The 17,570-nt window shown below is 41.6% G+C and overlaps 1 protein-coding gene across 2 annotated transcripts in view; it reads right to left on the bottom strand.

The window, feature by feature from the left end:
• C6H14orf132 (chromosome 6 C14orf132 homolog) overlaps positions 1 to 14,051 on the bottom strand; it is a 31,479-nt gene extending 17,428 nt beyond the window's left edge. The window contains exon 1 of one of the 2 annotated variants that reach the window (XM_048948171.1): positions 13,755 to 14,051. In XM_048948171.1, the coding sequence (XP_048804128.1) occupies positions 13,755 to 14,046 (292 nt within the window). In that variant the 5' untranslated portion in view covers positions 14,047 to 14,051. The remainder of the gene's footprint in view (positions 1 to 13,754) is intronic. The other variant, XM_048948172.1, reaches the window with a different exon arrangement.
• Between the last annotated feature and the right edge of the window lie 3,519 nt (positions 14,052 to 17,570).

Here is a 17,570-nt window from a genome sequence, read left to right as displayed (position 1 = left end):
CAATTACAGCGACAGGGTGAAAAAGATAAACAAAGACTCACAACCTGAAATGGACTATGCAAGTAGAATGATGAACTGATGCATAAAAACTGTATCTAAACACATGCTTTTGAAATCCAGATCTGAGAATAGATGCATAAACAGTAGCATGAGATTTTTTTTTTTTTATTATCTCAGTTAAAAATAAACAAAATCCCTACTGACAGAAAAGAACAGGGAAGGTTCAGAGTGGGTGTGAGGAAAAGGTTCTTCACAAGAGAGCTGTGAGCATGGAACAGGCTCCCCAAGGCAGTGGGCTTAACTCAGACAAGATGTGTTCATTCCCACTGATGATTTATGACTGACAGGAGCACTCAGTATGCTCACACAGAGATGCAGATCTGAGAAGTCCTTTGAGCAATATGAGACAGTGGGCGTAAGGGAAATACCCCTTCTCTTGGGCTCTCTTTCTGTTCCTTGGATAAAGGTACTTCCCTCTCTCTCTGAAAGATGAGGACAGTTGTGCTGGTGGCAGCAGCAGATGGAGAGCAGAAGAACAGTTGGACCCTCCACTCACTCAAGGGCCTCTGCTCTGCCTAGGATATATGAACCTGCAGCTGTCTGCTCCTGCATTTTGATGATGAAATCTGGGCTAGCCCTGTCCTTAAGCAACCATAAAGCCAAGAGGCTTATGGGCTTTCTCAGGCAGCAAGGAGAGCATGCACAGACCCACAATGGTAGGCATCTAGTTTATGTGATGTAAGTGCACATATGCCCTTACCTCTACTTTGCTTCCAGCCTTTCAATGTCAATTGTTCCCATCAATCAGTTTCTTTGCAATGTTATCACATTTTCCAAAGAACTGATTTTGAGGCTATTTAGTGACTTCTGTGAAGCAGATTTAAAAAATAAAGTAAAAAATGATGGCTTTTCTGACAGTTCTCACCACAAAAATCCAGGATTCAGTTTCAGCAGTGTAGTCAACAGTTGAATTTGAACCCACAGAAATAAACATAACCTACATAAAAATGAAATAAACATTCCTATAGCAGCAACAGCAGCATGTTTGTAAAATAAATGGAAGTTGTGCTGCTTGAAGTGCAGGTTCCTGCAGTCCTGAACTCATGAAAGCAAGCTTGCTTTATGATTACTAAAAAGGAGGAAAAATGTGAGACAAAAGAAAAAAACATGCAGTCTGGTACATTTGGGAAGATATAGTCTAGTGTCTCTAGAGAAATGCAGAGAGCTTTCCTGACTGTGAACCAGCTTCTATATCAGGAGATATCAAATCTACCTGCAGGATCCTATGGAGGGTGATGCTTTGCAGTTACTGAATAAGTTTATCCCTTATTGGTTGTGAGAGACAAGCATCTTTGGTACTAACTGATGAGGAAAGGAAGAACAGCATCACACAGAGCCACAGCAAGGGCTGAGAACAAGGTCAAATGGCAGCTGAGGTACTCAAGCACTGCCACATGCTGTGCCATCCAGGTTTTGGGTGCAAATCTGCATCAACACATTAACAACAGGCAGCTGTAGCAGCAGGGATGCCACCTCCCAAAATAAGAGGAAACCAAGAAGCATAAGATGTTCATCTGCAGCTCTAAGGTCACATCCCCAAAAGCACTGTCTGTGTACTAGCACCCACCGGGTGCTGAGATTATAATCACATCATTTCCCACACACTTCAGAAATAGATAAATTGTAAGGGACCAGCAAGTCCCAGTATTGAACATTGACTGCAGGTCAGCCTGCATACAAAAACTCTCGTAGCAGCCACTGTTCTGGATTAGATAATATCTAGCAAGTAAACATGCGATTATATTCTGCTTCATGCCAGCATTTATGGGGATGCAATGCTGAACGATATAAGCTTGAGTATTTGTTTCATGGTTATCCAAGAGAAAACATTTATGCTTTCAAATGTTGTTTTTCCCCACTTCCTCTCTCCCCCCAGTGTTTTCAAGCAAAAGAGGAAAGTAATCTCCCATTGTTATTTCTTTAGACATCCACTCAAATATGAATTCACTCAGCCCTTTTGCAGGAAACACCACTAGTCCATGTGTGAGGTAATCATCACTTCAGAACTGGTAATAAAACCAGAGAATAAAAAGGCAGCAGTGAACAAGAATTGCTATGTACCTGTATTTGGAGAGCCAAATCCTCACAGAGAAGAAACGTGCTTTCACTGCATAGGGATGCAGCCTTTATGACGACTCTTAAGTTAATACAGAGAAAAGACAGGCCTTAGGTCAAGCACTAGGTTGTAAATTGCACAGGAAGTGCTGTCAGAGCTATTCTCCTTGTGTTTTTGTATTTTTCAAATGACCAACTTTCAAAACAAATTGCTAATCATGCAACTGCACAAACAAACCAAGTTTGTTTATTCTCATGTCAGTGAGCAAGGAGCTGTAAAAAGGTGTGACAGCTGCAGCATCTCCTCTGTTGTCACTGCTCTGCTCCTCCTGTGAGACAGGCAGGGAACGGGATGACTACCAGGGCTGACAGCAGTGTAGTATGATCCTCAGGCAAAGAGCTATACACAAGCTGTATTACTCTTAAACATCTGTCAAAATCAGCACTCAGAGATGCTGCTTGTTTAAATGGGGAAGAGAATACCCTATTCTGCAGCTGGACAGGCCTTTGCTGAAATAGTGCAGGCTGACAAGCTGAGGTTTCCAACCTTAAAATCACCTGCTAGATTCACTTTGAAGGACACAACACTATAATTAAAACACAAGAAAATCACAGTTTGAGAGTCAGAAGTCTAGTTAGGCAAGGCTGCAAACTTCATCCAAACTGAGAACTCCAGGGATGCGCTGAGTTTTATTTGCAGGGCCACCTGACTGCAGATCTGGCTAAAGAAGAAATTGCTTCTTTTGCCTGTCACTCACAGAGAGTTTAAGCTTCCTTGTTGAGAAAGCCCCAATTTGTGAATCTGCACTGATGAAGATTTTTATTTCCTTCATGGTATCACAGCAGTCTGTTTCCAGTCATGCCTCACCCAAAGTAAAGTTGCTTACCAAATCATCACTTATATAATAGAGCTACAGAGATCTCTGGAATAATGCACCCATACCCTAGATGTTACATGTCTCTTTTAAAACAAACAGAAAAATCCAACATCATGGATGTGGTGGAGTTCAGTTGAATCCAACATAGTATATGTGGAAAACAAATTCCACGTCTTTTGTAGCAATTTAAAAAAAAAAAAAAAAAAAAAAAAAAAAAGAACCAACTAATAATAAAATGTATTTGTATAGATAAAATGATATTATTGCTTGAACAAAATGAACCCAAATGTAAAAACATGTAATTGGTTTTCTAATAGCAAACATCAAACAGCTGAGACAAAACAGCTTTCACTGACACCTATTTATTCTCTAGAGGTGAATTTAAGATTTTTAATAATGTAGGTATCATTTCTTAAGCCAGAACTTTCAGAAATACAAACTGGCTCTCACAGACTGGCTAGCATTCTCTGCATCAATTCAAATAATACCATGCTGCACGCTCAAGATGAAGACCAGAATTAGGCCCAGGATACCTTTGCTGGCTATCTCCTATTTCCCTTTAGTTCAGTATTCTCTGTGCCATACAGTGGTACCTGAAGGTTTTGTGGAACAGCAACAGATTACTGGTACTGTGGCTTATATCAGCATGTTGCCTTCTGCCTTGCCTGTGCTCTCCTCTGCCTTTTCTGTACTGTGCAGACCAGAGGTCGTGAGACAAATATTTCTGAGGTAGGACTGTTTATTTTATCATCCAAATGCTAATTTTTAAAACAGTGTTAAGAGTATTACGTACTTTGAGCAAGAGATGCACTATGAAAACCAGCCATGCTGAAAATTATAGCTGCTTGGGTAAAGATTACCTGTGAAAGTACAAAGCACAGTTGTAAGAGAAGTCAGGAGTTTTCTCACACTTGATAAGATTACAGGAGAAATGAGTTGCAAAACAACATTGGAGAACAAGTGAAAGCAAGCACAGCAATTCAGTTTCTGCTGCTTCCATTTCATGTGTTCAAGAGTCATCAGGGAATAAAACATCTGCCACCTTGACAACGACTTGGTTCAGGACCTCCCTGCCTGGCCCATCTGCACAGCATGCTCCGTCAGATGTTTCAAAGACCAGCAACAAAGGAACCATTTAACAGCATGAATCCTGCTACAGAGCAGCACTGCACTTTGAAATGCTGGTGAAACTGGAGAGCAAGAAAAAAAATGCACTGGCAAGCAGAGACAAGTAACCTGAGTGTAGGGATGCTGCTACACTGTGTAGGGATGAGGTTGGGAAAGCCAGGGTCCAGGGTAGGGTCAAGAGGTGCAAAGAACAATAAATGTTTCTATAGGTACATCAACTGGAAAAGGAAGGTGTACCACTCCTGTGCGCAATGTAGGCAGACTGGTTACCACAGATAAGGAGAAGACTGAAGCACCCAAAAACATTTTTGCCTCAGTCTTCACTAGTGACTGCTCTACACAGAACCCTTGAGTGGATGAAGGTGGGATCTGGGGGGGGGCGAAATGCCCCTCCTGCTGGTTCATGACTGCCTGAGGAACCTGAACATCCTTAAGTCTATGAGTTCCAATGAAATGCATCCCAGAGTCCTGAGTGAATTGGTTGACATAGTTGTCAAGCCACCCTCAATGATATTTGAGAAATCATGGTGGCCAGCTGAAGTCCCTGATGAGTGGAATAAAGGCAGTGTCACACTCATTTCTACTCAAGAAGGGTAGAAAGGAACTGCGCTTCCATGGAACTGCTGATCTGTCAGCCTCACCTCTGTGCCAGCTAAGATCATGGAGCAAATCCTCCTGGAAGCTATGTTAGGGCATACAAAAAAGAGGGAGGTGATAGGAGACAACCAGCATGGCAACACTGAGTGCAATTCCTTCCTGACCAACCTAAGTGGCCTTCTATGATGGCCCAACTCAGTTCCACTTTCACCTTTGATGAGCAATACATTATAAACATACATCTTTTCTATACCAATTTACTAGGCTGATCAATCTCCAGATCTGCAAGTACCTGCTAATATAGAGTACAGAAACAGGAGTATGAGGTTTATCCAGAATCACACACTGAACAAATACTACTGTTAGGACAACAGATTTTGACATCTAGAGCTCATTACTCTACACATATAGTGGAATTAGTTCTGCTCAAATTTAAACTGTTTCCTCTATCGTTCTGTAGACAATTTTTTGGGTGTTTATTTTTGTTTGCTTTTTTTTTTTTTTCCCCCTGTCAATTCAAAGAGCTCTAGAAACACAGGATGAAATTGGATATATCCAATCCTGTGTAAATGCTCGCTATCTTTTAGAGCCACACAAATCCTTGTTAAGGTATGATAACATGCCCCTACACAAGGGAGATTTTTTTTTGTGCTGATTTTTTTAAACAAACATTTATATCATTGAAGGATTTGGACTTCAGTTGGTGCTACTACAGCAGCCGAGATAATTTATAAAAGGCAGGCATAGGGGATAGGGGAGGTGCAGAAAGAAGATACTCAAGAAGGACAGAAGACGATTTGGATGGAAATTTTTATGAAAGAAAAGGTGTGAGAATATCCAAATCCAAATAAATAAATAAAATTACATGGTGTGTCGAGCAGGGGAAGAAAGAGAGAATAGAAAGGAACAACCTGATCTATTTTCAGAGTCGCTCACCTTCAAAGAAAAACTGTTATGATACCTCCGAATGCTCTGGCAGTTACTGCACATCATCGAAGCATTTAATTATGTACTTCTTTCAATAAAAGCGTAGATCAGAGGATTACTCACATACTTTAAGTATACACTTAAATGAATGCTGAGAGAATTTGTGTGATCTACTGCTTCAAGTCCTTGTGTTCAACTGCATTTTCAGAAATTCTTCAAAATTATGTATTTTTATACATTTTGTTCCTTCTTTGTTCAGCTGTTATTTTTCCTCTCTCTGCACACACGTCAATACACACACACACACCATCAGCTCAATGGACATGGCTGTCTCTTCTGCTTCCATGCAATAGTTCCATGGATTTGGGAGCTTTTAATTAGTCCCAGCACATCTCATGAAGTCTCAGCACAATTTCCCATCTTTTGAAAAATGCTCATCCAGTTGATTAGACAGGAAAAAAAAATCCACAAAAAACACAGTGGAAGCTGGTGATAGAATTTTTTTTTCCTGTTTTAACTATGCACAGCTTATCCCTAGACTGTTCCCTGTCACCTAATGCTTGAAAGGTTTATAAGCAAAACGGCAGCAAACAGAATTAGTTGAGGTTAAAAGCTTAATTTTTTAAAATTTATTTTAAAAATCACTTCCACGCTAGAGATAATCTGTGAAACAAGAAGAATTGGCCTCATACCCAAGTCTGTCTCCCAAAGCCTTCTGCAAGGAGATGTTGAGCTTCTCAGAAGCGACTGTAACAATAATGGTTTCTAATTAGCTGCCACTTGGCAGGTTTTGGTTCTGGCAGCTTCCAGGTGTGTGGAATTGAGCTCTTAGAATAGAAAGACTAAAGATTCAGCCTAAGAGTACAAGCTGCTGCAAACACCAAGTGCTGCAAGAACTTGAAAGTGCAATGTGAGCGTGCAAGCCTGCAAGAGAAAGGGTGGCCAGTGACCACAGCTAGGACCAGCTCTGGCTGCCCCATACACACAGCCTGAATGTGTTTGTAGAGAGCTACCTTGGATCTGGTGATGTCTTGCTCAATTCTTTCAAAGCTGTAAGCATTCATTCAGTAAATGTTCATGGTTCTTGGCATCATGGAGTATTCTCCTGTTTAAACGCTCAGTGTAGAGACAAATAGTGCTCACTCCTGTACTAGAGAGTACAGGAGAGCACAGCCTGGACAGCACGTTCCGCACCGTCAAAATACATGGCAAGGAGGTCTGATACTTTGTTCTGACCCTTTTTTTTATCCTAGTACTAACAGTTTATATGTGCAGTGTCAGCAGTGTGTTTGCCAGTGGCTTCCACCACGCTGAAACTGCTGCTGCTCCACTGTAACAGAGCAACTCCTGACTCATCCCCAGGCACAAGAAGCAGATGAAGCCACTGATGAGTGATGACTGCCTTCAGTTCACACCAGTTTTCACTGACCTTCCTTTTACATTTGAGTATTTGCTGGGAAAAAAAAAAAAAAAAAAGCTCAGAATAGCAGAGAGCCATCACTATTTCTAAACAAACCTTTAAAAACCATCACCCCTGTGAAGAGTGGAAAAGGTTAAAACTCATCCAGGTTAGGATATGACACACTCATCAAGCCAAGGAGCCTACCAAAACAACAGACAGGACTCCAATAGACCTCACTAGCATAGGGAGATAATGCAATTCATGACAGAAAATACATAAAGGAAAGCAAGTCCCAGCAGATAGATGCAGTAAGCTAATGGAGCTGGTCACTGCTGAATTTATTTGGGTTATTGTTCAAATTTTCTGCTATCCACATCAATGCCTTTCATTTGAAAACACTAATATTTTCTCACCAATGCATCAGGCTGCTCTACTAAATCCCATGCAACCCTTTGACTCATTTGGAGATTTTTGGACTTAGCTTCTGCCTGTTAGCAGAACAAGATTAAAGTTAAATGGTGAAACTTAATGGTCACCATCCATGCCATTTCCAACAAAATGTAAAACAGAAGCTTCCCTTTGTTTGCAGGACATTAACAAATTCATAAATTCAATTTATAATATATATATTTATGGATCTCCAGTCTAGATTTTCCAGTCTATGGGCCCAACACCACTGCACTACCCACTTAAGTTCAGCTCTTACCAAGTCTGCCAAGAGCTCTGCTGCTCAGTGTACCAGAGTTGCATCCTTTCTGCTAGAGAAATACCAGACACCTAAACAAGCAAGATGTCTGACATGAACGTAGCACTGCTTCAGCCCTAATTTCTCTTACCTGCCATCTGCAGCTATTTGTTGTGTACAGTAGGATCCCAGCTGCTGCTGCAGTCAACTATGTTGTTGATGCTGGTTCAGCTTTGTAATGCATGTGAATGTGTTCATTTGCAGTCATCTTACAAGTCTGCTTTTTGCACTCAGCACAGATGGAAGTGTCTGAGACTTGCGCCCTTTGTGAATCATTTAGCCCATATCCACTGAAAATCGAGTCAATTGATACAAACAAACAAAACTAAAATTAAAAACACTTTATAGAATTAGTCTCACAGTTAATCAGCACATGAAACACATTATTTTCAGTCTCTCCTCAACCCTCCTTATAAAGCATGTACATAGACTGTACAAACGAAAACACAAGCAGTTTCCTCCTTTCCCTTCCCTGCCATTTTTCCTGCCACATCTCCTAAGAGAAACTGGAAAATCAATGGAATTACAGTCAAACCAAAACATAGCTGTTTCTGAATTAAAAAAAAAAAAAAAAAAAAAGACCACCAAAAGGTCTCTTCTTGCTCTTCAAAGAGCTGTTCCTATGAAATGCAAAGCATTCTCACCCTGTCAATGCCAGGCTTTGGGATATGACCTTTTAAGTAAGTGGACATTTCTGCTGACATTACTGGAACAGCATACACGTGCTCCGAGTGCAATAAGTGCTTAAGTGTTTTGTTGGATTGGAATCACTGATTTTAGCATCTCTGACAGCAATTACAGCCTGAAACAGCAGCCTCTCCCAGAGCACAGTATCCACGCTTGACCAAATCAGTTAGCCCAAATCTCTTCAGAACTTTCAAAAGCTTTGTTGGCACAGAATTTTCTGCTACAGAAGACTTGGAAATGGAGTGTGCACTGTCACTCGAGTGATAAGAATATCTAAAAGATATTCAGCTGGTCTCCATGTGGGTGCCATACCACAGCAAGGCACTGAAGTTTAACTTCAAGCACCTGAGACACCTTCAGTTAAACACCGATTTGCTCTTTCAGCTTTCTAATATCTGATTTCTATTTACAATAAGGCAAGACAATCTGGAGGGATTAGAGTGACAGAAATTCCCCTTAACCTCTGGAAGGAAACAGAGCTGGTAGAGTAACAGTTAGTACCCTACTATTCAGTACATAAGCAACCACTGAATTGTAAAAGAATGCCCACACATTCCTAGCTAGCATAATTAGTATTTGATTCTACAGGTCAAAGAGTTTTTGTCTCACAGACTTGATTATAATCTTAGACCTGCTTTTGACAAGGAAAAGTTAAATCACAATTTCCCACATGATTTGCCTTAGAGTTTTGTGGGATTTTTTTTGGCAAGCACAATTTTTAAAGAAAAAAGTAAAATAAAACCAGTGTGTCTGCCTAAGCTTGCATCAGTGGTATTAAAGCTTCCAAATCGGCACAGATTTTCAAAGCACAAACACAACCCAAAGGTCTGATGGTGTCTGCAGCTAGCTTTCACAGAAGATAAATGTGTACACAGGCACACACACAGGCTTTTGTTGAGCAGCTAGCCTGGGATCTGTTTTAAGGCAGTGGAAATAACCTACCAAACCCACAAATCTAAGTTCTTTTGGGTTTAATATCTTCAGAATACTTTGCTGAGAGCACACAGCTAATAAAATCTTTGAATGCCTTGACCCTCGAGACAGAAAATACATTAAGAGAGAAGTTGGAAAACAGATGTGGAATTATTCTGGGCTCTGGATCCTCTATTCTGTACAGCAGACTACAGCAAGTCCTAATTGTGCCTCTTCTTGCATCCAGAAATCTCATTAGAAAGGAATTAAGGGGAGCAGCAGTTATGTCTCAAATGTCTGGAGATGCAGCAGCTCTGTTCACCCAGATGATTAGATTTCCCAAAGTGCCAAGCAAACCCTCCACACACATACACCAATTTTGCAGCATAGACATGAGCAGTCTGTATCTTTGGGAAAATATGAACAGTAAATCAAACTCATCTTAAACAAACTCAGTTTACTATGGGTATTCCAGTGCTTTCCAGAAGTTACACAGCTCGTAACAACATACTTTTAATATAGAGGCATAACAGCCTCAGACTTCTCATACTGATAAGGGCATGGGCAGCTACAGTGCTTCTTCAAGGCACACCAAGACCCACTGCCCTGTTTTGGGGAAAACAGCAGACCTGAACTACTGCCAAAACAATGAAAGAGACACAGTGACTGGAATTGATCAGACCTGAAATAACAGGAGAGTGATACAGAACACAAAACCAATGAAGTCTAAGTTTTCTTTATTACATGGCCTTGTTTTCTGTACCAAGTTTGTTCATGTTTCTCTAACTCCTTAAATAGACCAGAGTCATGCTTTCTAAAATTGTCTACGGTAAAAAAAATCCTCAACACCATAATAGGAATTCAAGATAAAAAAAAAAAAATCTCACTTTTCTTCACTGAAATTAAACACAGAGTTCTATTTACCATATTTCAGATCCCCGGTTTTAAAAGAGCTCCTGAACACATACATAAATACACAAACTGCATGTAAGACAAAAACAATTTCACAGAATTGAGCATGTTCTCAAAGCTCTTGTTTTTCTCTGTTCTGTATGTAAAAGAAAAGATCACTTATATGATAACTACAGCAGTATTTTTACTACATGTACATATACCCAACTATAAAGATATTGCAAGTTGAAGTCTATTTTGCATTCTCAGTATGAAACAAAAAACACAGAGGTCTTTTAAGGGAAAGGTAAATTGCAAACACAAATCCTGAAGAACAGATAACTGCTATTATGACTGCAGGTGCTGTTCAGCTAATATCGATTTGTATCGTACTGAGGACTATGACATCATTTTTTCCTCTGTAGCTTCCCACTGCATGCCTCTATTTTTCACGTTGAATAGATGTTCTAGCCCTGCTCACAATGTTATTAACTCTGATACAATTTTTACTATTAGCTTCCCCAGCGGAAATGCTTTAGCCTGTTCTTAGGCATAAGATGAGGGAGGGGAACAAGTTGCCACCAAGCATCTGATAGCAAAACCCAGACCCCTGCTTTGCTGCTGAACATTTCAACAGCAGAAGCAGTGTGCAGCCACCTCTGAAAAGCACTGAATGCTCTTAGCCTGGACACAGTGCTCAAGCTCCCCAAATCAGGCTTCGATGCTGGAAGCTGAAGGCCCTACCTATAAGAGGCTACTTCTCAGGTTGCCTAGACTACAAGAGCACTCTGAGATCACTTGAAACAAGCCACACACACACCAGTCATACAGCTCAGCAGCAGCTGAGCATCTTTGATGGTATTTTGAAGCACATAGGATTACTTTAATTAAAATCCGGATTCAAAATGAAAAAAAAAAAATTTTAACTAATAGGCTTTCCCTATTAGCACAAGTGACCTGACAGAAATCAATTAGAGCACCTGCAGAGCAGGGAACACTGAAGCCTCCACAGCCCAGTGCTGCTGAGCACACAGATGTGAAAGGGCTTATTTTAACGAGGGATTTGTCAGAGTCAAAAGCTGTTCTTCATTACACACTAATAAATGTACAGCTGAGCTGTTGACATGAGTGCCTGCCTGAGCTGGGCAGCCTAACCTTTGTGCTGTACCTACAGTGCACACATTTGTTAGCATTGCTGCTCTGACAATCTCCAATATTCCACAGCAATTTTTAATAGCAAAATATTATCCTTTCTATGGCATGTAATACATCATTCAGAGGGCACTACATTAATCTTTCTGCTAGCATAAGAAATAGTTTCAGGGTGTCCAAGGCACAAAAGCAACTTACAGGAACGTAGCCTGAAGTGTCCTATAATTCACTTGGGAAGCAAGCAGTGCTTTCTTGCCATTAAGGATCTCAGTTTAGGAAATGCCTATTTTGTCATGAAGTATTAACCTGACATTCACCAGGTAAAATGCCAGCCCTGCTGAATACCACCAGGACCCTAATGAGTAACAGCAGAGAATCTTTAGGAATGATCAGCCTTCTCCTCTGCTCTCATACATCCTCCACACCAAGGGTCATCTCAGTGGACCATTTCACCAGGAAAGCCACAAAAAGCACTCCAAAAAAAGGAGGAAAAGATACAGCAGAGAAAAGAAAGTGGAAGAACAGTGGTACATCACTTCTAGAAGTGACACTGTGGGTTAAGTGCCTCTGTGATCACAGATGTGGAGCACTGCCTGGGTCAGAAAGAGGTTGCAAAAGGCCTAACAGAGGGGAACAGCACAGGGGTAAGAGCAGCATCTACATCATGCAGCAACATAAAAACATTTTCCTTAGTAGTGTCCAAGAAACCCTCTCCTATGATTCTAAGACAGCTACACAAAAACCCCTTGTGAGTATGCATCTTGACCTCAGCCCAGGCACCTGCTGGGAGAGCCCACAGCTGCCCTGTCTGAGAAAGCCCCCATGTTCACCACAGTAACTGTGAATGGATTATTCTTCGCCACTTGTTGATCAAACAACAACCAACCAGCTTCACAGAATCGGGAAGGCATGGACATAATTGGATAGATACTGTTGCAGTAGCAGTCTCTGTAAGGGCAAGGTGTATTTATACAGGGAACTCACCCTGTGAGCATGAAGCACAGACCAGTGGAACATACAGAACTGGGGTAAAAGATGCATGAAACATGACAACAAGAGTAAAGCAGAGGCTCCAAAGGGTGGTACCAGTCCCAGTTTTGGTACAGTGCACTCCCATCACTGGAACAAGCTGCTGCAGTACTTCACCTCCACTTACAGAATGGGGACACAAGGCCTTGAGGACCAGAAGACAGATACACGGAGCTCAGCTAGCAGCAGTACCAACAAGCCTGGTGGGCTCCTGTCTCACCTCTTAACAATGGAGGACATCTTTTGGCAAAAAATTCAAACTTAGATCCAAATAATCCTTGAAAACAATTTCATCCATACATAGAGTTATTTATACGCACAATTTTGTATTTATAGTCACACACTGATAACCAACAATAGAATGGGAACAGCACAAAACTACACCAGGAGAGGTTCCAACCTGACATTAAGAAAATGCTTATTTGCTATAAGAGTGGTCTAACTCTGGCACACGCTTCTTAGAGAAGTGTCTGATGGCCCATGGCTGCCAGTGCTTTTGCTTCTGGGCAGTACCCTCAATAATATGCCCTAACTTTTGGTTAACCCTGAAGAGGTCCAGCAGTTGAACTTGATGATAGTTAAAAGTCTCTTCCAGTGGAACTACTCTACTGTAGATAGAAGAAATCATTATGGTAAAACATGAAATGGATGCTCAATATGCGTGATGCTATCTGTACTGTTCGTCTGTTTAAAAATCTAATTCATTTGGATTCACAAGATGCTTTTTGTCTTTGGGTGCTCTATAGAGCTGAGGCGCTTCTCTTACATTGACCGCCAATATTCACAAACAACCCTTGAGCTGAAGCCCAAACTTAGTCATGACTTGAAACAACTTGGCCACACAGACAGGAGCATCTCTGCATACACCAGGCCAGAATCCGTGCGGCAAAGACAACTCGCACAAACACAGATGTGTGCACAAACGTGGAAGCGAGGAAAAGAACCGAAAAATCAGATCTCCGCTTTCTATTTATAGCCCACAGCAGGAGGCAGGGACGACGCTGTGTTCGCCTCCCTCCCCAGCGTGACGGCAGCGGAGCGGCCCGGGTGATGCGCTCCAGGGCCGGGCGAGGAGCGGTCCTACCGCTGGGCGCTGACACCTGCTGCACCCAGCAACTTCAGAGCCTCCTCTCCCCGATTTCCCCCTCCTTTCTTCTTCGTTTTGTTTTTTTTTTCCCCCTCTGCCACTTTCCCCCTTCCCGACGCGGCGCAGCGACTCATCCCTCGCCTCCCTACGCTCCCGCTACGCCGACACCCCTGGCAAAGGGAGCAGGAGCGGGACTGCACATACCTGCGCGGCCATGAAGGAGAGGTCCATGCTGCTGCTGCCGCTGGAGCTGCTGCCCGAGCTGCCAGAGGTGCTGAGGCTGCTGCCACCGCTGCTGCCGGGGGCGGGCGGGGCGCAGGGGCGCGGAGCGGGCGCCGCCTCCCCCAGCAGCGGCGGGCGCGGCCGCGGGACCGGCACCGGGACCAGTTCCAGCTCCGGTGGCTCCCGGTTCGACACGGCACGATGCGGCACGGCACGCTGCTCCGGCTCCAAGATGCGGCCCGACCCTGCGTGGGCTGGGCTGTCCCGCCCACATAGGGCGGGGGGCGGCCGCGGGCAGCGCCCGCGTGGAGCACCGCTGTTCTCGGGTCAGGGTGAGTGGGGAACACCCCTGCTCTGTAGCGTCTTGTTCTTTTCTCAGGAGCTTAGGTGGAATTGCCCTGCAGCTTGTGCACCCCAGTGGATGCCGAGATAGAGAGGACGGGTCGGAGGCACGGCCGGTGCTGGGCAATGCCGGAGAAACGCGCTAGGGAGCAGGTGCAGCACGGCTCTCTCCGCATCTGCTGATCCTTTGCATGATACAAACCCCATGAGATACACTGACTACTATATGCTTGGCTTTTCTTGCCTAGCTAGCAAATCCATCTTTTTTTTTTTTTTAATATATTTTTTCTTTTTTCTTTTTTTATATATTCAACACCACTGCTGAAAAGAACTTGTGACACTTTATAGAATCATAGAATCTCCAAAGTTGGAAAAGACCCACAAGATCATCCAGTCCAACTACCACCCATCATCAATAGCTCTCACTACACCATGTCCCTCAACACAACATCCAAATATTCCTTGAACACCTCCAGGTCGGTTACTCTACCACCCCCCTCGGCAGCCCATTCTACTGCCTGACCACTCTTTCAGAGACATATTATCATTCTCAGATGTTTTCATGACTTAGCTGCTACAACTTCATCTGTTAACTTCTCTACTCCTCAGCCCAAAATTTACCATTCAACAATTCATTGCAAATAAATTTTATGCCTTTTGTTGTATTTTCTCCTGTATTTCACAGATACTGATATTTTGAGTAAAAATTCAGTGAACTCATACATTGGGTGGCGTTGAAAAACCTTTGACACTAACTAGAACAGAAGAATAATAAAAATGGAAATTCTTATGTGCTGAATTTTTTTTTTGTTCTGAGATTTTTTTTATTATCTTTCTGTTTTGTGCTGGTTTCATCTCCAAGACTAAACCACTTTGAGTTATCTTTACTACAGCTGAATACCTGAGGGGAGCATGAGTGTAACGTCAATAAAAGAGCTAATTGGAGGCTCAGCTTTGCTGTGGGGCTTTAAAATATAGAGGAATAAAATAACACATGCATCTGTACTGTGAACTGTGTGCTCTTGGGTTGGTATAACGTTGGGCTGTTGCAGCAGGTGGTGGTGAAAGGAAGCTCAGCTGCTTTACATCAGTGCTTCACTTGATTGACTGCTAGAGCACCTGCCAAGAATGCTTTTATGTCAAGAGGCCCATTAACTCTAACGAGTAAAATCCAAAAGAGACAGTGCCACTTTATGAATTTTTAAACTCAGTTCTGTAAATAATGAAATCATCTATTTGTGGATTTTCTCCAAAATTTTGAAAGAATGTTGGTATATGCATCAGAAGCCATAAAGTAAATTCAAAATCATTTTAGTCCTTATCATCCACATAAATTTTACATGTGATGTGTCTCTGCATGATGAAAGCAGCCAAGGCTGCCTGCATTTGCAGCACCAGTTTTAGTATCATTCCATTAGAAAAACAAAATAATTGAGGCTTTAAAGTTCCAAATATTTCTACATTTGGTTATTTTTGGGGGGAATAAAACAGACAAATCTGGGAAGGAGCTTAGTCTAGTCCATGCACTTGCTTAAAATATAGCCAGTTATATCTGTGGTCCTCCAAACAAGAAAATCTCTTCTTGAAAGCATCCTGTGAAGAAAACTTCATTCTCTGCCAGGCAACACATAGCCTTACTCCACTGGCCATTTCCTAAGGCTGTGTCTACCTGTGACACAGAGAGGAGTATTTTCTCTGGGACAACTGCTTGCCTTCTGAGGCTATTGATGAGCACTGTATTTGTTTTTGTCTGATATTATGATGTCTTGTCCATCTCCTAAAAACACTTAATGAGGATTGCTGGTGGCAAGAAGATTGTTCGGTCAGATTTTCAAGTATTTTACTGTGATGTTCAACAGGTTTGGACAACTAAGTCATCCCCAAGAGGTTCCTAAGTACTTAACAACAAAAGATTCTTGTCCGTAGCTGGCCTTTTAGTGGGTGATGGCTCATCATCGCTTTAGATTTCTTGGCATCAGTTTTTCAATAATTTTGCCTTTCCATTGAGAAAACGACCCACGCTTACAGTAATCTATTAATATACTTCTGTACAATTATCTTTTTAGTCTTGGTATTTCAAATATTGATTTCCTCTTTCTTGTCTCATGTAGTTGCTTACTTCAGGAACACATTACGGAGAGATCAGTGGAGGAAAATAAATGTGAATTTTTCATGTTTTAAGTTTTAATTTCCATGCTGACTTCTTAGGGGAAAAAAATCTGTAAAAAAATGGAGTTAGTGAAAGCAAGGATCAAACAGAGGAGAGTAAACAGCTGATTTCAGTTTCTATGGCACAAGCTTACATAGTAATATGGAAAATCTCTGGTTGTTGTGGATACAGAGAAATTCCTATTAGGTTAAAGAGAGAGGCATTTATTATACAGCAACACTGGAAAGTGGTACCCATCATCATGTCTTTATACTTTTATTGATAATATAGATAGAAGGTGATGATATCTGTTAAGCACCCAGAGACTTCAGATAAAGTGACAGATAATAAAGTCATGCTAAGGCTTACTGCATACATCAGCTGCTCTGCTTGTGATCTAACCATGAGCATCCATAAAGTCCAATGCTGGATTCATCTAGATGCCACTAGTAAGTTCTTCTATAAAGCAAGTATTTTAGACCATCTCTCTTCCAGTAGTGCTGATGGAGAATTTAAATTGAGATCTGGCAGCTGTGTTGTCAACATTTTGTTACAGCCTTCCCGTCAAAACTATCTAGATCAATTAAATAGATTATGTCATGATTTGCTGTTGTTGTGGACAAACACAGTAGCTGATAGCTAAAACTGCAAATACAGTTGTATAACAATACTCTTAAAAACAAGCTAAGGTTGCCTAATATCCTATTTAATTAGCTTTAAAGCTGTTTTGTAAAAAGACCACATTTTCATTACAGCAGAACATGACTCCATTAGAGAATAGCTTGGTTTTTCAGTTTTCCTGGGGCATAGTAGGAAATCCTCTGTTGCTCTGAACGTGTGCATAAGCTCTGCCTTTGCTTCGCAAAACAAACTTAACAAAACATGACAATTGAATCTTGCAGCTGAAGAGGGTTTTAAAGATTTGTATCTGTACAGCCCTATTTACCATATGTTGTATTTCGCTACCTAAGACAACACAATACCAATTTTTAGGTTTATATTATTTAAATCTGAAATGTATATAGAGAGGATTAACTTCCACTATGGGAAAGAGTATAATGTTGGCTTCTTGGTGAATTTTCAGTGTATGTAAATGCTATTTTTACTGAACTACAATATTAACCTACTGCCGCCTTATTGCAGCAGGTTACAGTCACACAAGGCAATTAATTCTCTTAATGAAGAGTCAGCCAGTGACACGTGGTATCCCATCTGGAGACAGCGCACATTATCTCTGGCAGACCCCAGCTGTTCAAGTTAACATAAAGGAGGCCAAGGATGCTGAATTTTTCATACATAGTCTGCTT

This window comes from Lagopus muta, chromosome 6 (genome assembly GCF_023343835.1).
Source record: "Lagopus muta isolate bLagMut1 chromosome 6, bLagMut1 primary, whole genome shotgun sequence".
NCBI classification, from domain to species: Eukaryota; Metazoa; Chordata; class Aves; order Galliformes; family Phasianidae; genus Lagopus; species Lagopus muta.
The sequence above is the reverse complement of the archived record's forward strand: the minus strand, read 5'-3'. Positions and strand labels throughout refer to the sequence as shown.